Source organism: Procambarus clarkii, chromosome 1 (genome assembly GCF_040958095.1).
Source record: "Procambarus clarkii isolate CNS0578487 chromosome 1, FALCON_Pclarkii_2.0, whole genome shotgun sequence".
NCBI classification, from domain to species: Eukaryota; Metazoa; Arthropoda; class Malacostraca; order Decapoda; family Cambaridae; genus Procambarus; species Procambarus clarkii.
The window spans coordinates 16,775,624-16,799,778 of NC_091150.1; the positions used below are offsets into that span (position 1 = coordinate 16,775,624).

The window sequence follows — 24,155 nt, forward strand, 5'->3', positions numbered from 1 at the left end:
TTCTGTACATTTGCTAGACCACTCTTCCTTGCTAACAGTTCCTCTTTCATGTTCTCGCTCATAAATATCACCTTTATCATTCGGTCTCTGTCCTTGTTGTACTTTCCATGCCTGAAAACCTTTACAACATTTTGGCCAGTTCCCTCCATCCTTACCTCTTTAAGGATCTCTGTAACTATGTTTTTGTTCTTGTCTCTCCGCTCCTTTGGGCTGGTCCCCGTTTGCTCCTTAATGCCTGCTACTACTACTGCTCTTTTTCTCTCTATCAGCCGACTAGTACATCTAGCTGTTTCCTGAGAAGAAGCCACTCCAATGGCAACTTCCCTTACTACAAACCTAGCTTCAAGGTTCTTTTTAAGGAACTCTGCAAGTGAGGGTTGTATTGTAAGATTCCCCTCAACAGGAAAATTACCATCACTCTGCAGGATGGGTTGCGTCTGGTACTGGGTAGGATTTTCTTTCAGGCTTTTTATTTCTTCCGTAGCTGCCTTCAGCTCATCCTGTAGGTTGGATACTGTCTCTTTCATAACCCTCAGTCCTTCCCTGAATTCACTCCACATGTGTTCGATTGCTTCCCTAAACCAAGATTCCTGTCCCTCCCCTTCCTCCCAGCTTGTTCCAGCCGTGGTTGTCCTCCTGCGTTTGTCACCCCGAGTGCGTGTCCCGGCCATGTTGTCCCTATGAGAGAGAGAGAGAGAGAGAGAGAGAGAGAGAGAGAGAGACAGAGAGAGAGAGAGAGAGAGAGAGAGAGAGAGAGAGAGAGAGAGAGAGAGAGAGAGAGAGAGAGAGAGATATCACTCCCCCCCCCACACACACCAGGAAGTAGCCCGAGACAGCTGACTAACTCCCAGGTACCTATTTACTGCTAGGTAACAGGGACATTCAGGGTGAAAGAAACTTTGCCCATTTGTTTCTGCCTGGTACGGGAATCGAACCCGCGCCACAGAATTACAAGTCCTGTGCGCTATCCACCAGGCTACCAGGCCCCTCCTGTGAATGTGTGTGTGTGTGGGGGGGGGGGTGTTTGGGTGTGTACTCACCAAGTGGTACTCACCTAATTGTGCATGCGGGGGTTGAGTTTTGGCCCTTTAGTCCCGCCTCTCAACTCTCAATCAGCAGGTGTACAGGTTCCTGAGCCTATTGGGCTCTATCATATCTACATTATAAACTGTGTATGGAGTCAGCCTCCACCACATCACTGCCTAATGCATTCCACCTGTGAACCACTCTGACACTAGGAAACAATGGAGTCAGCCTCCACCACATCACTGCCTAATACATTCCACCTGTCAACCACTCTGACACTGGGAAACAAGAAGAGGATAGCAAGGGATCCTAAGAGAAAATAACGGTCAGAACTTATTCCTATTACTATCTCTTTCTTATTGAGTTGTTATAAATAAGAGCTGCTTTGTACGGCCCAATAGGCCTTCTGCAGTTATCTCTGTTCTTTTTTTCCTGTTACTATTCCCTCTCCTACACCTTGGATACCTTTTGTCTTGCCCCTCACTTCTCTCTTGCCTATTTATTGCCGTCATCTCCTTCCCTCTTCACAGTCGACTTGAGAATGGTCCAGGACGGACCGAAACGTCGTCGTCCCTTCACCTTCTAGTGTGTGGTCTGGTCAACATACTTCAGCCACGTTATTGTAACTCATCGCCTGCACAAGAAATTCGGTCTTAAACTCTTAAGAACCTAATGAGGATTAAAACAGTCTAAACTGATCTCTGAAACTATTTCGGTCTTCAGCTGGACTCTGAAAAAACTCTGTCTTAAACGGGTGAAACAACAGTAAATGTATATAAAACTAAAAGTCACTGCTAAGATGTCTATTTTCCTTAACAAATTTCCATGAAGATATTCTCTGAAAATGGTCTTTTGAAAAATTTTGGTCTTAAGCTCTTAAATAAACTTCTGTGTGTAAACTAAAGTCTTTGAAAATGTAACAAGTAATTACGAAACGCGTTCAGGCGTCGCGTCAGACTAGAAATAAAAATGAATTTTGGAGAATTGATCTTTCAGTTACCATCGACAGTAAAAAAAAACATAAGAAATATTGAGAAAATTCGTGTTAAAATTATTAATCTTACTTTTTCGGTCATATTTAATAATATATATATATATATACCTGTATATATATATATATATATATATATATATATATATATATATATATATATATATATATATATATATATATATATATATATATAAAGATTTAGATTCAGGTCTGAGCAGCAATATTTACAAATTTACTGATGATACAAAAATTATGAGTGAAATAAACACGAAAAAAGACTCTTATCACTTCAAGTCCATCTAAAGAGGTTTTGAAATGGTCAAAAGATTGGCAGATGCAGTTTAATGCTGATAAATGTAAAGTTTTGAGGCTAGATAATAATGGTAGAGTTACAAGATACGAGCTGGATGGTGTTGAGATTGCGACGTTGGATTGTGAAAGGGATCTGGGAGTTATGATTAGTAAGAGTTTAAAAGCAAAGAGTGGTGGTCCTTACAGTGAGAGCAATAGGAATACCGGGTTAAGTGGGGCGTTGGTTTTTGTATATAAAACTGTAAATCAAGTAAAATCAAGCCCAGGCGCTTCCGGGGCTTAGCGTCCCCGCGGCCCGGTCCTCGACCAGGCCTCCTGGTTGCTGGACTGATCAACCAGGCTGTGGGACGCGGCTGCTCGCAGCCTAACGTATGAGTCACAGGCTGGTTGACCTTGCATCGCTGCTATTTCTCATTTTTATCTCTGATATAAACACCAATACACGTCACAGCTTCGTGTCATCCTCTGCTGATGATACAAAAATCAGCATGAAAATTGCCGCTGTAGAAGACACTGTACAACTACGGGCAGATATAAATAAAGTCTTCAATTGGGCAACTGAAAATAACATGATGTTTAACGGTGACAAGTTCCAGGTACTGAGGTGTCCTGGAAACGAAACACAGGGTACAGGACACAGGGTACAGGACACAGGGTACAGGACACAGGGTACAGGACACAGGGTACAGGACACAGGATACAGGACACAGGGTACAGGACACAGGGTACAGGACACAGGGTACAGGACACAGGGTACAGGACACAGGGTACAGGACACAGGGTACAGGACACAGGATACAGGACACAGGGTACAGGACACAGGGTACAGGACACAGGGTACAGGACACAGGATACAGGACACACTCAGACACAATCATAGAAGGAAAGCAACATGTAAAAGATCTGGGAATTATGATGTCTGACGACCTGACATTTAGTGAACATAACCGAGCAAATATAGCGGCGGCGGCCAGGATAATGATAGGATGGATTATGAGAACGTTCACATCCAGAGACCTCACAGTAATGTTAATACTATTTACATGACTGGTGCTGTCCCGTCTTGAGTACTGCTCAGTACTCACTTCCCCCATCAGAGCAGGAGAGATATCTGCATTACAGGGAATACAGAGAACATATACGGCACACATAGACACGATAAAACACCTAAATTATTGGGACCGTCTCAAAGCTCTCCAAATGTACTCCCAGGAAAGGAGACGAGAAAGGTATCAAATAATATATACATAGAAGATACTGCAGGGCCAGGTCCCAAATTTGTGCTCAGTAGAATAACAACATACTGGAGCGAAAGGTACGGAAGGAAATGCAGAATAGAACCAGTGAAGAGTAGAGGTGCCATAGGCACAATCAGAGAACACTGTCTGAACATCAGAGGTCCAGTGAAGAGTAGAGGTGCCATAGGCACAATCAGAGAACACTGAACATCAGAGGTCCGCAGCTGTTCAACACCCTCCCAGCCAGCAGTAGAAATATTACCGGAACAAAGGTGGATGTCTTCAAGAAGCACTTATATAAGTTCTTGCAAGAAGTGCCGGACCAACCGGGCTGTGGTGGACATATGGGCCTGCGGGCCGCTCCAAGCAACAGCCTGGTGGACCAAGTTATCACAAGTCGAGCCTGGTCTCGGGGAGTAGAAGAACTCTGGAAACCCACCATAGGTATGCTCCAGGTATGCCCTGTGTTAACTGTACATACACACATTCCACATTCGCTAATGTTGTGTAATATTCTATTAATTAAAAGTAATACATTTTCCGATCTCGTGAATTTGATGTAAATTATTTTCTTCGCAGCTGAAGCAGCAGCAGCAGATCCAGCAGCAGCTGCTGCTACACCAGTACCAACAGCAGCAGCAGCAGCTGGCAGAGCAGCACGAGAAGCAGCTCCAGCAACACATCAAGGTAGGCACCACAGTGTTCAAGTTCTTCCTCCATAGTGAAGGTGGAGTGGTAGTGACAGGTGCGGCCCTACCAGGCTCTACCAGGCTCTACCAGGCTCTACCAGGCTCTACCAGGCCCTACCAGGCTCTACCAGGCCCTACCAGGCTCTACCAGGCCCTACCAGGCTCTACCAGGCCCTACCAGGCCCTACCAGGCTCTACCAGGCTCTACCAGGCCCTACCAGGCCCTACCAGGCTCTACCAGGCTCTACCAGGCCCTACCAGGCTCTACCAGGCCCTACCAGGCTCTACCAGCCTGGCCTCGGGGGCTCTACCAGCCTGGCCTCGGGGCTCTACCAGCCTGGCCTCTTGGGCTCTACCAGCCTGGCCTCGGGGGCTCTACCAGCCTGGCCTCGGGGGCTCTACCAGCCTGGCCTCGGGGGCTCTACCAGCCTGGCCTCGGGGCTCTACCAGCCTGGCCTCGGGGGCTCTACCAGCCTGGCCTCGGGGGCTCTACCAGCCTGGCCTCGGGGCTCTACCAGCCTGGCCTCGGGGCTCTACCAGCCTGGCCTCTTGGGCTCTACCAGCCTGGCCTCGGGGGCTCTACCAGCCTGGCCTCGGGGCTCTACCAGCCTGGCCTCGGGGCTCTACCAGCCTGGCCTCGGGGCTCTAGTTCGGCTCAATCCTTCAGAAAGGAGATGAGAGAAAGTTATCATATAATATATTCAATGGAAGGCCAGACCTCCGTACATGTTCACTATAACATCAGAGTGGAACAAAGATTATGGCGGAGCGTGTTGAACAGTCCCAGTGCAGAGAACAGTGTGAACACAGAGTTCTTCCACAAAGTATAACAAATATTGAAGAACAAAAGTTTTCAAGCTGCAAATGGACAAATTCCGACAGCAAATGGCTGGACCATCCGGGTTGTAGTGAATATATGGGTCTGGAGGCTGCTTCAAGCAACAGTTTGATAGATCAAGCTTATTTCTAGAAAAGCCAGGCCCTAGGGCGCGCTTAAGGAAGGTGTCTCAACTGGAAGCGAGGCTGGCCAAGATGCAGCACCTCCACAGTGATAAGAGTGGGAGGCGCTTCCTGCACCCATGAATGAGGCAGTCTGTGGCCGCGCTCTGTACCACATATATGTAAATGTGCGCTCATAACGTTCAGTGACCGCCGGCAACTGCGCGGGTCGCGGGTTACCTCCAGGCCTTGTCTTCATCTCTCCAGCAGCAACAGGTCAGGCCGGGCCTCGGGCCGGGCTCGGGGAGTACAGCAACTCTGGAGACCCTATACAGGTAACCCCCAGGGAAGAGCAGTCTTCCCTGGTCGCTGCCCATGAACGTACACACGCACACTGAGACTGTTGAGCGTGCCACAACAGTCAGGAGACTCAAGCACCCGAGCCTTGAGCCCAAGCCCGTCCTCCTGGCAACCTATCCTGGTGCTAGGCTCGTTAAAGCGGCGGCCGTCTCCCAAGACGCATTCATTAATGTTACTCTATTGTGTATGAAAAGAGGTGTCTCACTTAGATAATATTATTATATATTAATGTTCTATGTACAGTTAAACGCAGGTTAGGTTCGGTTGATTACTTGTGTTTGAAGTCCGTGGGTGTAACAGTGACACTGTTACTGTCCGTGGGTGTAGCAGTGACACTGTTACTGTCCGTGGGTGTAGCAGTGACACAGTTACTGTCCGTGGGTGTAGCAGTGACACTGTTACTGTCCATGGGTGTAGCAGTGACACAGTTACTGTCCGTGGGTGTAGCAGTGACACTGTTACTGTCCGTGGGTGTAGCAGTGACACAGTTACTGTCCGTGGGTGTAGCAGTGACACAGTTACTGTCCGTGGGTGTAGCAGTGACACAGTTACTGTCCGTGGGTGTAGCAGTGACACTGTTACTGTCCGTGGGTGTAGCAGTGACACAGTTACTGTCCGTGGGTGTAGCAGTGACACTGTTACTGTCCGTGGGTGTAGCAGTGACACAGTTACTGTCCGTGGGTGTAGCAGTGACACTGTTACTGTCCGTGGGTGTAGCAGTGACACAGTTACTGTCCGTGGGTGTAGCAGTGACACTGTTACTGTCCATGGGTGTAGCAGTGACACTGTTACAGTTCGTGGGTGTAACAGTGACACTGTTACAGTCCGTGGGTGTAACAGTGACACTGTTACAGTCCGTGGGTGTAGCAGTGACACTGTTACTGTCCGTGGGTGTAACAGTGACACTGTTACAGTCCGTGGGTGTAGCAGTGACACTGTTACAGTCCGTGGGTGTAACAGTGACACTGTTACAGTCCGTGGGTGTAGCAGTGACACTGTTACTGTCCGTGGGTGTAACAGTGACACTGTTACAGTCCGTGGGTGTAGCAGTGACACTGTTACAGTCCGTGGGTATAGCAGTGACACTGTTACTGTCCGTGGGTGTAGCAGTGACACTGTTACTGTCCGTGGGTGTAACAGTGACACTGTTACTGTCCGTGGGTGTAGCAGTGACACTGTTACAGTCCGTGGGTGTAACAGTGACACTGTTAGAGTCCGTGGGTGTAGCAGTGACACTGTTACTGTCCGTGGGTGTAACAGTGACACTGTTACTGTCCGTGGGTGTAGCAGTGACACTGTTACAGTCCGTGGGTGTAACAGTGACACTGTTACAGTCAGTGGGTGTAGCAGTGACACTGTTACAGTCCGTGGGTGTAGCAGTGACACTGTTACTGTCCGTGGGTGTAGCAGTGACACTGTTACAGTCCGTGGGTGTAACAGTGACACTGTTACAGTCCGTGGGTGTAACAGTGACACTGTTACAGTCCGTGGGTGTAGCAGTGACACTGTTACTGTCCGTGGGTGTAACAGTGACACTGTTACAGTCCGTGGGTGTAGCAGTGACACTGTTACAGTCCGTGGGTGTAACAGTGACACTGTTACAGTCCGTGGGTGTAGCAGTGACACTGTTACTGTCCGTGGGTGTAACAGTGACACTGTTACAGTCCGTGGGTGTAGCAGTGACACTGTTACAGTCCGTGGGTGTAGCAGTGACACTGTTACTGTCCGTGGGTGTAGCAGTGACACTGTTACAGTCCGTGGGTGTAACAGTGACACTGTTACAGTCCGTGGGTGTAGCAGTGACACTGTTACTGTCCGTGGGTGTAACAGTGACACTGTTACAGTCCGTGGGTGTAGCAGTGACACTGTTACTGTCCGTGGGTGTAGCAGTGACACTGTTACTGTCCGTGGGTGTAACAGTGACACTGTTACTGTCCGTGGGTGTAACAGTGACACTGTTACTGTCCGTGGGTGTAGCAGTGACACTGTTACAGTCCGTGGGTGTAACAGTGACACTGTTACAGTCCGTGGGTGTAGCAGTGACACTGTTACTGTCCGTGGGTGTAACAGTGACACTGTTACTGTCCGTGGGTGTAGCAGTGACACTGTTACAGTCCGTGGGTGTAACAGTGACACTGTTACAGTCAGTGGGTGTACCAGTGACACTGTTACAGTCCGTGGGTGTAGCAGTGACACTGTTACTGTCCGTGGGTGTAGCAGTGACACTGTTACAGTCCGTGGGTGTAACAGTGACACTGTTACAGTCCGTGGGTGTAACAGTGACACTGTTACAGTCCGTGGGTGTAGCAGTGACACTGTTACTGTCCGTGGGTGTAACAGTGACACTGTTACAGTCCGTGGGTGTAGCAGTGACACTGTTACAGTCCGTGGGTGTAACAGTGACACTGTTACAGTCCGTGGGTGTAGCAGTGACACTGTTACTGTCCGTGGGTGTAACAGTGACACTGTTACAGTCCGTGGGTGTAGCAGTGACACTGTTACAGTCCGTGGGTGTAGCAGTGACACTGTTACTGTCCGTGGGTGTAGCAGTGACACTGTTACAGTCCGTGGGTGTAACAGTGACACTGTTACAGTCCGTGGGTGTAGCAGTGACACTGTTACTGTCCGTGGGTGTAACAGTGACACTGTTACAGTCCGTGGGTGTAGCAGTGACACTGTTACTGTCCGTGGGTGTAGCAGTGACACTGTTACAGTCCGTGGGTGTAGCAGTGACACTGTTACAGTCCGTGGGTGTAGCAGTGACACTGTTACTGTCCGTGGGTGTAGCAGTGACACTGTTACAGTCCGTGGGTGTAACAGTGACACTGTTACAGTCCGTGGGTGTAGCAGTGACACTGTTACTGTCCGTGGGTGTAGCAGTGACACTGTTACAGTCCGTGGGTGTAGCAGTGACACTGTTACTGTCCGTGGGTGTAACAGTGACACTGTTACTGTCCGTGGGTGTAGCAGTGACACTGTTACAGTCCGTGGGTGTAGCAGTGACACTGTTACTGTCCGTGGGTGTAGCAGTGACACTGTTACAGTCCGTGGGTGTAACAGTGACACTGTTACAGTCCGTGGGTGTAGCAGTGACACTATTACAGTCCGTGGGTGTAGCAGTGACACTGTTACTGTCCGTGGGTGTAGCAGTGACACTGTTACAGTCCGTGGGTGTAACAGTGACACTGTTACTGTCCGTGGGTGTAGCAGTGACACTATTACAGTCCGTGGGTGTAACAGTGACACTGTTACTGTCCGTGGGTGTAGCAGTGACACTGTTACAGTCCGTGGGTGTAGCAGTGACACTGTTACTGTCCGTGGGTGTAGCAGTGACACTGTTACAGTCCGTGGGTGTAGCAGTGACACTGTTACAGTCCGTGGGTGTAGCAGTGACACTGTTACAGTCCGTGGGTGTATTAGTGACACTGTTACAGTCCGTGGGTGTAGCAGTGACACTGTTACTGTCCGTGGGTGTAGCAGTGACACTGTTACAGTCCGTGGGTGTAGCAGTGACACTGTTACTGTCCGTGGGTGTATTAGTGACACTTTTACAGTCCGTGGGTGTAGCAGTGACACTGTTACAGTCCGTGGGTGTAGCAGTGACACAGTTACTGTCCGTGGGTGTAGCAGTGACACAGTTACTGTCCGTGGGTGTAGCAGTGACACTGTTACTGTCCGTGGGTGTAGCAGTGACACTGTTACAGTCCGTGGGTGTAGCAGTGACACTGTTACTGTCCGTGGGTGTAGCAGTGACACTGTTACTGTCCGTGGGTGTAGCAGTGACACAGTTACTGTCCGTGGGTGTAGCAGTGACACTGTTACAGTCCGTGGGTGTAGCAGTGACACTGTTACTGTCCGTGGGTGTAGCAGTGACACTGTTACAGTCCGTGGGTGTATCAGTGACACAGTTACTGTCCGTGGGTGTAGCAGTGACACTGTTACTGTCCGTGGGTGTAGCAGTGACACTGTTACTGTCCGTGTGTGTAGCAGTGACACTGTTACAGTCCGTGGGTGTAGCAGTGACACTGTTACAGTCCGTGGGTGTAGCAGTGACACTGTTACTGTCCGTGGGTGTAGCAGTGACACTGTTACAGTCCGTGGGTGTATTAGTGACACTGTTACTGTCCGTGGGTGTAGCAGTGACACTGTTACAGTCCGTGGGTGTAGCAGTGACACAGTTACTGTCCGTGGGTGTAGCAGTGACACAGTTACTGTCCGTGGGTGTATTAGTGACACAGTTACTGTCCGTGGGTGTAGCAGTGACACTGTTACTGTCCGTGGGTGTATTAGTGACACTGTTACAGTCCGTGGGTGTAGCAGTGACACTGTTACTGTCCGTGGGTGTAGCAGTGACACTGTTACAGTCCGTGGGTGTAGCAGTGACACTGTTACAGTCCGTGGGTGTTGCAGTGACACTGTTACAGTCCGTGGGTGTAGCAGTGACACTGTTACTGTCCATGGGTGTAGCAGTGACACTGTTACAGTCCGTGGGTGTAGCAGTGACACTGTTACAGTCCGTGGGTGTAGCAGTGACACTGTTACTGTCCGTGGGTGTAGCAGTGACACTGTTACAGTCCGTGGGTGTAACAGTGACACTGTTACAGTCCGTGGGTGTAGCAGTGACACAGTTACTGTCCGTGGGTGTAGCAGTGACACTGTTACAGTCCGTGGGTGTAGCAGTGACACTGTTACAGTCCGTGGGTGTAGCAGTGACACTGTTACAGTCCGTGGGTGTAGCAGTGACACTGTTACAGTCCGTGGGTGTAGCAGTGACACAGTTACTGTCCGTGGGTGTAGCAGTGACACAGTTACTGTCCGTGGGTGTAGCAGTGACACTGTTACTGTCCATGGGAGTAGCAGTGACACTGTTACAGTCCGTGGGTGTAGCAGTGACACTGTTACTGTCCGTGGGTGTAGCAGTGACACTGTTACTGTCCATGGGTGTAGCAGTGACACTGTTACAGTCCGTGGGTGTAGCAGTGACACTGTTACAGTCCGTGGGTGTAGCAGTGACACTGTTACTGTCCGTGGGTGTAGCAGTGACACTGTTACAGTCCGTGGGTTTATCAGTGACACTGTTACTGTCCGTGGGTGTAGCAGTGACACTGTTACTGTCCGTGGGTGTAGCAGTGACACTGTTACTGTCCGTGGGTGTAGCAGTGACACTGTTACAGTCCGTGGGTGTAGCAGTGACACTGTTACAGTCCGTGGGTGTAGCAGTGACACTGTTACTGTCCGTGGGTGTAGCAGTGACACTGTTACAGTCCGTGGGTGTAGCAGTGACACTGTTACAGTCCGTGGGTGTAGCAGTGACACTGTTACTGTCCGTGGGTGTAGCAGTGACACTGTTACAGTCCGTGGGTGTAGCAGTGACACTGTTACAGTCCGTGGGTGTAGCAGTGACACTGTTACTGTCCGTGGGTGTAGCAGTGACACTGTTACAGTCCGTGGGTGTAGCAGTGACACTGTTACAGTCCGTGGGTGTAGCAGTGACACTGTTACAGTCCGTGGGTGTAGCAGTGACACTGTTACAGTCCGTGGGTGTAGCAGGGACACTGTTACTGTCCGTGGGTGTAGCAGTGACACTGTTACTGTCCGTAGGTGTAGCAGTGACACTGTTACTGTCCGTGGGTGTAGCAGTGACACTGTTACAGTCCGTGGGTGTAGCAGTGACACTGTTACAGTCCGTGGGTGTAGCAGTGACACAGTTACTGTCCGTGGGTGTAGCAGTGACACTGTTACAGTCCGTGGGTGTAGCAGTGACACTGTTACTGTCCGTGGGTGTAGCAGTGACACTGTTACCGGCCGAACACAGGCCGTCAGTGAACCACTGTTCAAGAAGTGTTCGAACGTCATCAGTTGAGTCGTGCGCAAACCGTTTTTCATTCTTAAACACTGGGTTTGGCGCCAGTTTTAACGAGCATAAAAATGGTGATAATTACAGAAGGCCTATTGGCCCATACGAGGCAGCTCCTCCTTGTATCCACCGAATCTCATTCATTTATGTCTAACCTACGCTTGAAACAATCAAGGGATACTACTTTTATTTACGTTACGCGGTAATTGGTTTCACAACTCGGCAACCCTGTTACCGAACCAGTATTTACCCAGGGCTTTACTAAATCTAAACTGATCTTAAAAAATTTTCTTTATACCTATTGTTTTGTGTTCTGTTGTGTGTTGGTACTTTTAATACCCTTTAATACTGAGCTGATAAACACCTCAAATGATATGGTGGAAGTGCTGATAATCAAAATAGAGATCCTAAATGTAGTTATTGTCCTTGTATATAAGTCACCGGAGGCAAACCCTCAGCAGTTTAAAGACCAACTAATGAAAATAGAACACTGCTTGGAAAACCTCACAAATCCAGCTCCGAACATCATCCTGCTTGGGGACTTCAACCTACGGCACCTGAAATGGAAGCACCTGGCTAATACAGTAATATCAGAAAGAATACCAGGAAGTAGCCTAAATGAACAGGCACATGCAAATGACCTGCTACGGATGTGCGACAGGTTTGCCTTAAACCAGCAAATAGTAGAACCAACTAGGAAGGAGAACACGCTGGACCTCATTTTCACTAATAATGATGAATTGATTAGGAACATAATGATTACAAATACCTCTTACTCAGATCACAACTTAATTGAAGTTATGACAACCATGGGGAATGGACCTTCAAAACCAGTCCAGATTCCCGGTGGAGGAGATTTCAGCAAATTCAACTTCAATAATAAACAGATAAACTGGGAGCAAATAAACCAGGACTTCACAGAAATAAACTGGGAAGAACAGCTAGAAAATGCAAACCTGAACCAGTGCTTGGAAAAAATAAGCTCAGTAGCACTAGAAATATGTTCAAACCGCATACCCCTAAGAAAAAAAGAGAAAGAGATGCAGATTGGAACGGGAACGTCGTTCCCTATATAGGCGAAGAAAACGAATCGCGGAACAACTTGAGAGTCGCACCCTATCTCAAGAACGGCGAAGAAGGTTAGGTAGAGAAATAGAAACAATTGAACTCAAGCTACAAGAATCATACAAAACCCAGGAGAGGCAAAGAGAGCAAAAGGCCATCAGTGAAATAGAGAGAAATCCGAAATAATTTTTCTCCTATGCAAAATCAAGATCAAAAACCACATCTAGTATCAGGCCCCTGAGAAAGGGAGATGGAACTTTCACAGATGACAACAAAGAAATGAGCGAGTTACTGAGGAAGCAGTACGACTCTGTTTTCAGCGAGCCATTAAACGCACTAAAGATTGATAACCCAAATGAATTTTTCATGGATATGATACCAACATCAAATCATATATCAGACGTCACCCTGTCCCCACTGGATTTTGAAGAAGCCATAAACAGTATGCCTCTGCACTCTGCACCAGGCCCGGATTCTTGGAACTCCATATTCATCAAGAACTGTAAAAAACCACTATCGCAGGCCCTCCACATTCTGTGGAGACAAAGCCTAGATACTAACGTTATCCCTGATATACTAAAAACAGCAGAGATAGCACCACTCCATAAAGGAGGAAATAAGGTAGAGGCAAAAAATTACAGACCGATAGCACTAACATCACACATCAAAGTCTTGGAGAGAGTGCTAAGAAGTAAGATCACAAAATACATGGAATCACAGCATCTCCATAACCCCGGACAACATGGTTTCAGAACAGGGCGCTCTTGCCTGTCACAGTTGCTGGACCACTATGATATGGCATTAGATGCTATTGAAGACAAACAAAACGCTGATGTAATTTATACAGATTTCGCAAAAGCTTTTGACAAATGTGACCATGGCGTTATTGCACATAAAATGCGCTCCAAAGGAATTACCGGAAAAATAGGCAGATGAATCTAGAATTTCCTGACTAACAGAACCCAATGTGTAATAGTCAACAAAGTAAAATCCAACCCATCAACCGTGAAGAGCTCAGTCCCCCAGGGTACTGTGCTTGCTCCAGTACAGTCCCTCTGGGTACTGTGCTTGGTCCAGTACAGTCCCCCAGGGTACTGTGCTTGTTCCAGTACAGTCCCCCAGGGTACTGTGCTTGGTCCAGTACAGTCCCCCAGGGTACTGTGCTTGCTCCAGTACAGTCCCCCAGGGTACTGTGCTTGCTCCAGTACTTTTTCTCATCCTCATATCGGACATAGACAAGAACACAACCTATAGCACTGTATCATCCTTTGCAGATGACACTAGGATCTTCATGAGAGTAGGCAACATAGAGGACACGGCAAACCTCCAGTCAGATGTAGATCAAGTCTTTCTATGGGCTACAGAAAATAATATGGTGTTTAACGAAGATAAGTTCCAGCTCATGCACTATCGAAAAAATGAAAATATAAAAACAGAAACCATGTACAAAACGCAGTTAAATCATTACATTGAACGAAAAGGCAATGTAAAGGATCTGGGTGTACTCATGTCGGAAGACCTTACCTTTAAAGAACACAATAAAGTAGCCGTCACAACTGCAAGAAAAATGACAGGTTGGATAACAAGAACTTTTCACACTAGAGATGCTATACCGATGATGATACTTCTCAAAACGCTTGTGCTCTCTAGAGTGGAGTACTGCTGCACAATGACAGCCCCTTTCAAAGCTGGAGAAATTGCTGACCTGGAGAGCGTGCTGAGATCCTTTACTGCTAGAATCCACTCAGTAAAACATCTAAACTATTGGGACCGACTAAAGAGCCTAAATCTGTATTCTCTTGAGCGCAGGCGGGAGAGATACATAATAATTTACATGTGGAAAATATTAGAGGGGCTGGTCCCAAACCTTTACACAGAAATAACATCACATGAGACCAGAAGGCATGGCAGGATGTGCAGAATACCCCCGTTGAAAAGCAGAGGTGCAACAGGTACTCTGAGAGAGAACTCTATCAACATCAGAGGCCCGAGACTGTTCAAGACGCTTCCACTACACATAAGGGACATAACTGGCCGACCCCTCACAGTGTTCAAGAGAGAACTATCAACATCAGAGGCCCGAGACTGTTCAAGACGCTTCCACTACACATAAGGGACATAACTGGCCGACCCCTCACAGTGTTCAAGAGAGAACTATCAACATCAGAGGCCCGAGACTGTTCAACACGCTTCCACTACACATAAGGGACATAACTGGCCGACCCCTCACAGTGTTCAAGAGAGAACTATCAACATCAGAGGCCCAATACTGTCACTATGGCGGTGTATCCACTCACAGGATGAGTGGCGCTGCCCAAGTTTCTGCTCGTGTCCCTCTGTTCTACTGTTCAATAATATGAACATTACTTCCCTATGTATTGATGGTGGTCAATTTTCACCGCGCATGGCAACCCAAGTGAACACAGAACACCAGCATGTGTGGCAACATGTGTGCTGCAATATGAACCGAAATATGGTGTACCACGGATGATTACAACCGGTACTAATGGTCCCCTTCCAAGGAAATGCTACACACAGATCAACTTAATCAACTTGTGTGTGTCTCCTGTGGCCCGCTGGATGACGTGCGGGCCACACTACCTCTCTCCTGCACCACTCTCTCCTAACTCTCATACACGGGCACACATACACACAACCCAAAAGCTTCCGCACCTCATAACAGCTGAAGAAGGAGGGGGGGGGGGCGATTTGGTGTTGGTCACCAACTTTGAGGCCTGTAAGTGGTCCGCCCCCCCCCCCCCCCCCCGTGCACTGACAGTCAACAAGCTGGAGGAGAGAGAGGTAGAGAGGGCTGCAGGGTATCAGGCGGGCCTCAGCAGACAGACAGACTCACACGGGTCGTAGAGCAGGACCCAGAAGACTATCGACTAGAGAATGGTCCAGGACGGAGCGAAACGTCGTCGTCCCTTCACCTTCTAGTGTGTGGTCTGGTCAATCCAGAAGGTAATGTGTGTGATCTCTGATATTGTCCATGTGTAAACAATTGTCAGTGTTAGGGTCGGGACTTATAGCTTGGTGAATATATCATATTTTGTTCTCAATAAACCCATGTTAAACTTTCCATCTGTGTCAGTTAATGGAACCTTTCTAATTCCTCTGAGTTCAGTTTTGTTAACAACCGGTCAGTAATTAATGACAGTTAGACAAGGAGTCTCAAAGCCCAGCAATGTTTCTTGCCTCATTGTTAGATATAGCTAAAGGCAGGATGGTGGCAGCGTAGTTAATTAAGTTGATCTGTGTGTAGCACTCCCTGGGAAGGTGACCATTAGTTCCCGTTGTAATCCTCCGTAGTACACCATATTTGGTTCATATTACACAACACATAAATTACCAGCACTTCAATAACTAGTATCAGCGAGGTGTTACCGCAATGTTACCAAGTCCAACCATTAGGAAGTGAACTAGTATCAGCGAGGTGTTACCACAATGTTACCAAGTCCAACCATTAGGAAGTGTTGCTCAGTATTAATCACTATCTTCTAGGGTTAATATGGTCTAAGTGTCACAGCGACCCCGCGGCCCGGTCGTCGACCAGGCCGCCTGGTTGCTGGACTGGTCAACCAGGCTGTTGGACGCAGCTGCTCGCAGCCTGACGTATGAGTCACAGCCTGGTTGATCAGGTATCCTTTGGAGGTGTTTATCCAGTTCTCTCTTGAACACTGTGAGGGGTCGGCCAGTTATGTCCCTTATGTGTAGTGGAAGCGTGTTGAACAGTCTCGGGCCTCTGATGTTGATAGTTCTCTCTTGAACACTGTGAGGGGTCGGCCAGTTATGTCCCTTATGTGTAGTGGAAGCGTGTTGAACAGTCTCGGGCCTCTGATGTTGATAGTTCTCTCTTGAACACTGTGAGGGGTCGGCCAGTTATGTCCCTTATGTGTAGTGGAAGCGTGTTGAACAGTCTCGGGCCTCTGGTGTTGATAGTTCTCTCTTGAACACTGTGAGGGGGTCGGCCAGTTATGTCCCTTATGTGTAGTGGAAGCGTGTTGAACAGTCTCGGGCCTCTGATGTTGATAGTTCTCTCATGAACACTGTGAGGGGTCGGCCAGTTATGTTCCTTATGTGTAGTGGAAGCGTGTTGAACAGTCTCGGGCCTCTGATGTTGATAGTTCTCTCTTGAACACTGTGAGGGGTCGGCCAGTTATGTCCCTTATGTGTAGTGGAAGCGTGTTGAACAGTCTCGGGCCTCTGATGTTGATAGTTCTCTCTTGAACACTGTGAGGGGGTCGGTCAGTTATGTCCCTTATGTGTAGTGGAAGCGTGTTGAACAGTCTCGGGCCTCTGATGTTGATAGTTCTCTCTTGAACACTGTGAGGGGTCGGCCAGTTATGTCCCTTATGTGTAGTGGAAGCGTGTTGAACAGTCTCGGGCCTCTGATGTTGATAGTTCTCTCTTGAACACTGTGAGAGGTCGGCCAGTTATGTCCCTTATGTGTAGTGGAAGCGTGTTGAACAGTCTCGGGCCTCTGATGTTGATAGTTCTCTCATGAACACTGTGAGGGGTCGGCCAGTTATGTCCCTTATGTGTAGTGGAAGCGTGTTGAACAGTCTCGAGCCTCTGATGTTGATAGTTCTCTCATGAACACTGTGAGGGGTCGGCCAGTTATGTCCCTTATGTGTAGTGGAAGCGTGTTGAACAGTCTCGGGCCTCTGATGTTGATAGTTCTCTCTTGAACACTGTGAGGGGTCGGCCAGTTATGTCCCTTATGTGTAGTGGAAGCGTGTTGAACAGTCTCGGGCCTCTGATGTTGATAGTTCTCTCTTGAACACTGTGAGGGGTCGGCCAGTTATGTCCCTTATGTGTAGTGGAAGCGTGTTGAACAGTCTCGGGCCTCTGATGTTGATAGTTCTCTCTTGAACACTGTGAGGGGTCTGCCAGTTATGCCCCTTATGTGTAGTGGAAGCGTGTTGAACAGTCTCGGGCCTCTGATGTTGATAGTTCTCTCTTGAACACTGTGAGGGGTCGGCCAGTTATGTCCCTTATGTGTAGTGGAAGCGTGTTGAACAGTCTCGGGCCTCTGATGTTGATAGTTCTCTCTTGAACACTGTGAGGGGTCGGCCAGTTATGTCCCTTATGTGTAGTGGAAGCGTGTTGAACAGTCTCGGGCCTCTGATGTTGATAGTTCTCTCTTGAACACTGTGAGGGGTCGGCCAGTTATGTCCCTTATGTGTAGTGGAAGCGTGTTGAACAGTCTCGGGCCTCTGATGTTGATAGTTCTCTCTTGAACACTGTGAGGGGTCGGCCAGTTATGTCCCTTATGTGTAGTGGAAGCGTGTTGAACAGTCTCCGGCCTCTGATGTTGATAGTTCTCTCTTGAACACTGTGAGGGGTCGGCCAGTTATGTCCCTTATGTGTAGTGGAAGCGTGTTGAACAGTCTCCGGCCTCTGATGTTGATAGAGTTCTCTCTCAGAGTACCTGTTGCACCTCTGCTTTTCAACGGGGGTATTCTGCACATCCTGCCATGCCTCCTGGTCTCATGTGATGTTATTTCTGTGTGCAGGTTTGGGACCAGCCCCTCTAATATTTTCCACGTGTAAATTATTATGTATTAATATGTTTAAAATCCATGTGCAATTATTATTATGTATGTATTATGTATTATATTATTATTACCTTGGTAGAAGTCGCAGAACAACTGTAAACAAATATGAATAAAGTCTACGAAATTTGAAGAAAGAAAAAAAAACGAAAAAATTACAGAAAACAGAATTTTCTGTTCTGAAAAAAATATTATTTTCATCGGTGATAAATTACGAATAATTAATATGAACAAACCGATGAACATAAAGGAAAACAGAGTACAAAACACTATGAGACGGACTCATGGAAGAACAGCAACGTGTAAAGGATCAGGGAATAATGATGGGAGCATACCCGAGCAAATATAGCGGCGGCGGCGGCCAGGACAATGATAGGATGGATTACGAAAACGCTCAAATCCAGAGACCTCACAGTAATGTTAATACTATTTACATCATTGGTGTTGTCCCGTCTCGAGTACTGCTCAGTACTCACTTCCCCCTTCAGAGCAGGAGAGATTGCTGAATTACAGGTAATATAGAGAACATATACGGCACACATAGACACGATAAAACACCTAAATTATTGGGACCGTCTCAAAGCTCTCCAAATGTACTCTCAGGAAAGGAGACGAGAAAGGTATCAAATAATATATACATGGAAGATACTGGAGGGCCAGGTCCCAAATTTGTGCTCAGTAGAATAACAACATACTGGAGCGAAAGGTACAGAAGGAAATGTAGAATAGAACCAGTGAAGAGTAGAGGTGCCATAGGCACAATCAGAGAACACTGAACATCAGAGGTCCAGTGAAGAGTAGAGGTGCCATAGGCACAATCAGAGAACACTGTCTAAACATCAGAGGTCCAGTGAAGAGTACAGGTGCCATAGGTACAATCAGAGAACACTGTCTGAACATCAGAGGTCCAGTGAAGAGTAGAGGTGCCATAGGCACAATCAGAGAACACTGTCTAAACATCAGAGGTCCAGTGAAGAGTAGAGGTGCCATAGGCACAATCAGAGAACACTGTCTAAACATCAGAGGTCCAGTGAAGAGTAGAGGTGCCATAGGTACAATCAGAGAACACTGTCTGAACATCAGAGGTCCAGTGAAGAGTAGAGGTGCCATAGACACAATCAGAGAACACTCTGAACATCAGAGGTCCACAGCTGCTCAACCAACCCGTCCTCTTAAAAATAACTCACTTTTCGCTCGTATGCGCGCTATGGCCAAAAGTGGACGTAATTTGAAATGAAATCGACTCACAAAAGTGACGTACTGTCCCGTTTCCTGTTCGAGTTCGGACACACCCCAGATCACTTCTGGAGTGTGTCCGAATCCACTTGCAATGCATCATAATCTAACACTGACCTGACTGTTCTCATTAGCTATGCATCATCTGCACACACACACACCTTGTTTGAAGTATTCTGGAACTCCTGTATTCAGTTCAGTATTTTCCCAGTTCTCTCAGCCTGCTTTGTCAGTGTTTACAAGTCTTTCGCGAGGAACAGTGCTAAACGGTGCTCGTCATTATAGGAAAATACTCAGCCTCCCCCACCGTCTTATTTTTAGTAACTCATAAAACTCAATCAAGTTTGTGAGGGATGACTTTCTCTTCCCAAACCTGACCACTTTCTCCGCCACTTTACATGTGGAATACTTATCAATGACATTAGAATTATTTACTGCCTCCTTTCTATTATTTTTTTTTAATTTTAGGACTGTGCTTGTATTATTCCAGACTTATGGGTGATTTTGTTGTATTAAATTTTGTATAAAGTGTTTTAATAATAATTTGAGGTAATGGGTGACGATATACTTCTGCCGCCTCCTTCAGCATTAGGTCAGGCTCCATTGATTTTGTCATACATAGCTTTTTCAGATATTTTCTGACTTCTTCTACAGCAACTACAATGTCATCCATTCTTTCTTCCAGCTTTTCATCTTGCAACTTTGGTCTCCACAGTAGTTCTAATGTAAAGACCTAAATAATTTTGAGCTCCTTACACGCTTCGTCACTTTGTTAATTTCCCGCTTGTCTCCTCGCATCCTAACACTAAGTCGGGTATTTGTGTTGTGTGTGTGGGTGAGAGATGAGTTGGTGTGCGGGTGTGGGGCACTGTGTTATGTCGGTGATGTGGCACGGCCGCCACCACCACCACACCTGCTGGTGGTGGTGGTGCTGCTGCTGGTGCTTCTGCTACTGTTGCTGCTGCTGCTGCTGCTGCTGCTGCAGGTTGTGGTGGTGCTGTAGCTTGTGTTGCTGGTGTTGTTAGTGCTGGTGGTGGTAGTGACACTTGCCCTGTGGTCTCTCTCTATCTGTTGTCTTCTCTCTCCTCGCCCACAGCTCCAACAGAGTCTCCTCTACCACCAGTTCCAACAGGAGCACCAGCGTCTCCTGGAACAACAGCAAAATGAACTACACACCCACCTCAAGGTTAGTTGCCCTGCCTCCACACACACACACACACACACACACACACACACACACACACACACACACACACACACACACACACACACACACACACACACACACACACACGTACACACATTCACGTACATACACATATACACGCACACACACACACTTCCCGATTTTGCTTTTGAGTATTAATAAACACACAGACACATTTTTCCCGTTTGATGATATTGATGGAGTTAACACTTGTGTAAGAGAGAGTGCGGCGTGTCGTGTGGAGCACTCAGCATGCGCTCTCCTGCTCCCGCCGTTCACCCGCACTTGACGCGGCAGCAGCCTTCCCAACCACCACCCCCAGCGTTCACTTTTATCTCTCTCGCTTTCTCACTAACCTCTCTAATTGCCTTGGAAGTGTAGTGTTCTTTATTGTTTTGATTAATACTATGTTTATATTATCATCGTTTTGGCTCTCATTGTATTGCTTGTTTTGCATTGTTGATGTTTTACTAAAAAGGAGTTGTGTTTAGTGCTGCCAGTTTAGTTACTGATCTCTCAAGGTTTACCGTGTCTGCTGAACATGGTATAGTTAGTACTACCACCGCCCTCCATTATCACCACCCACCATTATCACCACCCTCCATTATCACCACCCTCCATTATCACCACCATTATCACCACCCTCCATTATCACCACCCACCATTATCACCACCATTATCACCACCCTCCATTATCACCACCATTATCACCACCCTCCATTATCACCACCCACCATTATCACCACCCTCCATTATCACCACCATTATCACAACCCTCCATTATCACCACCCTCCATTATCACCACCATTATCACCACCCTCCATTATCACCACCATTATCACCACCCTCCATTATCACCACCCTCCATTATCACCACCATTATCACCACCCTCCATTATCACCACCCTCCATTATCACCACCCTCCATTATCACCACCCTCCATTATCACCACCATTATCACCACCCTCCATTATCACCACCCTCCATTATCACCACCATTATCACCACCCTCCATTATTACCACCATTGTCACCACCATTATCACCACCCTCCATTATCACCACCCTCCATTATCACCACCCTCTATTATCACCACCCTCTATTATCACCACCATTATCACCCTCCATTATCACCACCCTCCATTATCACCACCCTCTATTATCACCACCCTCTATTATCACCACCCTCTATTATCACCACCCTCTATTATCACCACCATTATCACCACCCTCCATTATCACCACCCTCTATTATCACCACCATTATCACCACCCTCCATTATCACCACCTTCTATTATCACCACCCTCCATTATCACCACCCTCTATTATCACCACCATTATCACCACCCTCCATTATCACCACCTTCTATTATCACCACCCTCCATTATCACCACCCACTATTATCACCACCCTCCATTATCACCACCCTCTATTATCACCACCATTATCACCACCCACCATTATCACCACCCTCTATTATCACCACCCTCCATTATCACCACCCACTATTATCACCACCATTATCACCACCCTTCATTATCACCATTATCACCACCCTCCGTTATCACCACCCACCATTATCACCACCCTCCATTATCACCACCCTCCATTATCACCACCATTATCACCACCATTATCACCACCCTCCATTATCACCACCCTCCATTATCACCACCATCCATTATCACCACCATCCATTATCACCACCTTCCATTATCACCACCCTCCATTATCACCACCCACCATTATCACCACCTTCCATTATCACCACCCTCCATTATCACCACACACCATTATCACCACCATTATCACCACCCTCCATTATCACCACCCTTCATTATCACCACCCTCCATTATCACCACCATTATCACCACCCTCCATTATCACCACCCTTCATTATCACCACCCTCCATTATCACAACCTTCCATTATCACCACCCTCCATTATCACCACCTTCCATTATCACCACCCTCCATTATCACCACCCTCCATTATCACCACCCTCCATTATCACCACCCTCCATTATCACCACCCTCCATTATCACCACCCTCTATTATCACCACCTTCCATTATCACCATGCATTATCACCACCCTCCATTATCACCACCATTATCACCACCATTATCACCACCCTCCATTATCACCACCATTATCACCACCCACCATTATCACCACTATTATCACCACCCTCCATTATCACCACCATTATCACCACCCACCATTATCACCACCCTCCATTATCACCATTATCACCACCCTCCATTATCACCACCCTCCATTATCACCACCATTATCACCACCCTCCATTATCACCACCATTATCACCACCCTCTGTTATCACCACCCTCCATTATCACCACCCTCCATTATCACCACCCTCCATTATCACCACCATTATCACCACCCTCCATTATCACCACCATTATCACCACCCTCCATTATCACCACCATTATCACCACCCTCCATTATCACCACCATTATCACCACCATTATCACCACCCTCCATTATCACCACCCTCCATTATCACCACCATCCATTATCACCACCTTCCATTATCACCACCTTCCATTATCACCACCTTCCATTATCACCACCCTCCATTATCACCATTATCACCACCCTCCATTATCACCATTATCACCACCATTATCACCACCCTCCATTATCACCACCCACCATTATCACCACTATTATCACCACCCTCCATTATCACCACCCTCCATTATCACCACCCTCCATTATCACCACCCACCATTATCACCACCCTCCATTATCACCACCCTCCATTATCACCACCCACCATTATCACCACCCTCCATTATCACCACCCACCATTATCACTACCCTCCATTATCACCACCCTCCATTATCACCACCATTATCACCACCCTCCATTATCACCACCCTCCATTATCACCACCCACCATTATCACCACCCATCATTATCACCACCCTCCATTACCACCACCCTCCATTATCACCACCCTCCATTATCACCACCCACCATTATCACCACCCACCATTATCACCACCCACCATTATCACCACCCTCCATTACCACCACCCTCCATTATCACCACCCTCCATTATCACCACCCACCATTATCACCACCCTCCATTATCACCACCCATCATTATCACCGCCCTCCATTACCACCACCCTCCATTATCACCACCCTCCATTATCACCACCCACCATTATCACCACCCTCCATTATCACCACCCTCCATTATCACCACCCACCATTATCACCACCCACCATTATCACCACCCTCCATTTTCACCACCCACCATTATCACCACCCTCCATTATCACTACCCACCATTATCACCACCCACCATTATCACCACCATTATCACCACCCTCCATTATCACCATCCTCCATTATCACCACCCACCATTATCACCACCCACCATTATCACCACCCACCATTATCACCACCCTCCATTATCACCACCCTCTATTATCACCACCCTCTCTCACCACACCATTATCACTACCCACCATTATCACCACCCACCATTATCACCACCCACCATTATCACCTCCCACAATTATCACCACCCACAATTATCACCACCCACCATTATAATCACCATTATCACCACCATTATAATCACTATTATCACCATTATCACCACCATTATCACCACCCACTA

At 47.5% G+C, this 24,155-nt stretch overlaps 1 protein-coding gene across 1 annotated transcript in view; it reads left to right on the plus strand.

The window, feature by feature from the left end:
• Positions 1-2,820: 2,820 nt before the first annotated feature.
• Positions 2,821-24,155, plus strand: part of LOC138360429 (histone deacetylase 4-like) — a 99,263-nt gene continuing 77,928 nt past the window's right edge. The window contains exons 1-3 of the mRNA XM_069320265.1: positions 2,821-2,928; positions 4,150-4,257; positions 20,371-20,460. Of these exons, the coding sequence (XP_069176366.1) occupies positions 2,821-2,928; positions 4,150-4,257; positions 20,371-20,460 (306 nt within the window). The remainder of the gene's footprint in view (positions 2,929-4,149; positions 4,258-20,370; positions 20,461-24,155) is intronic.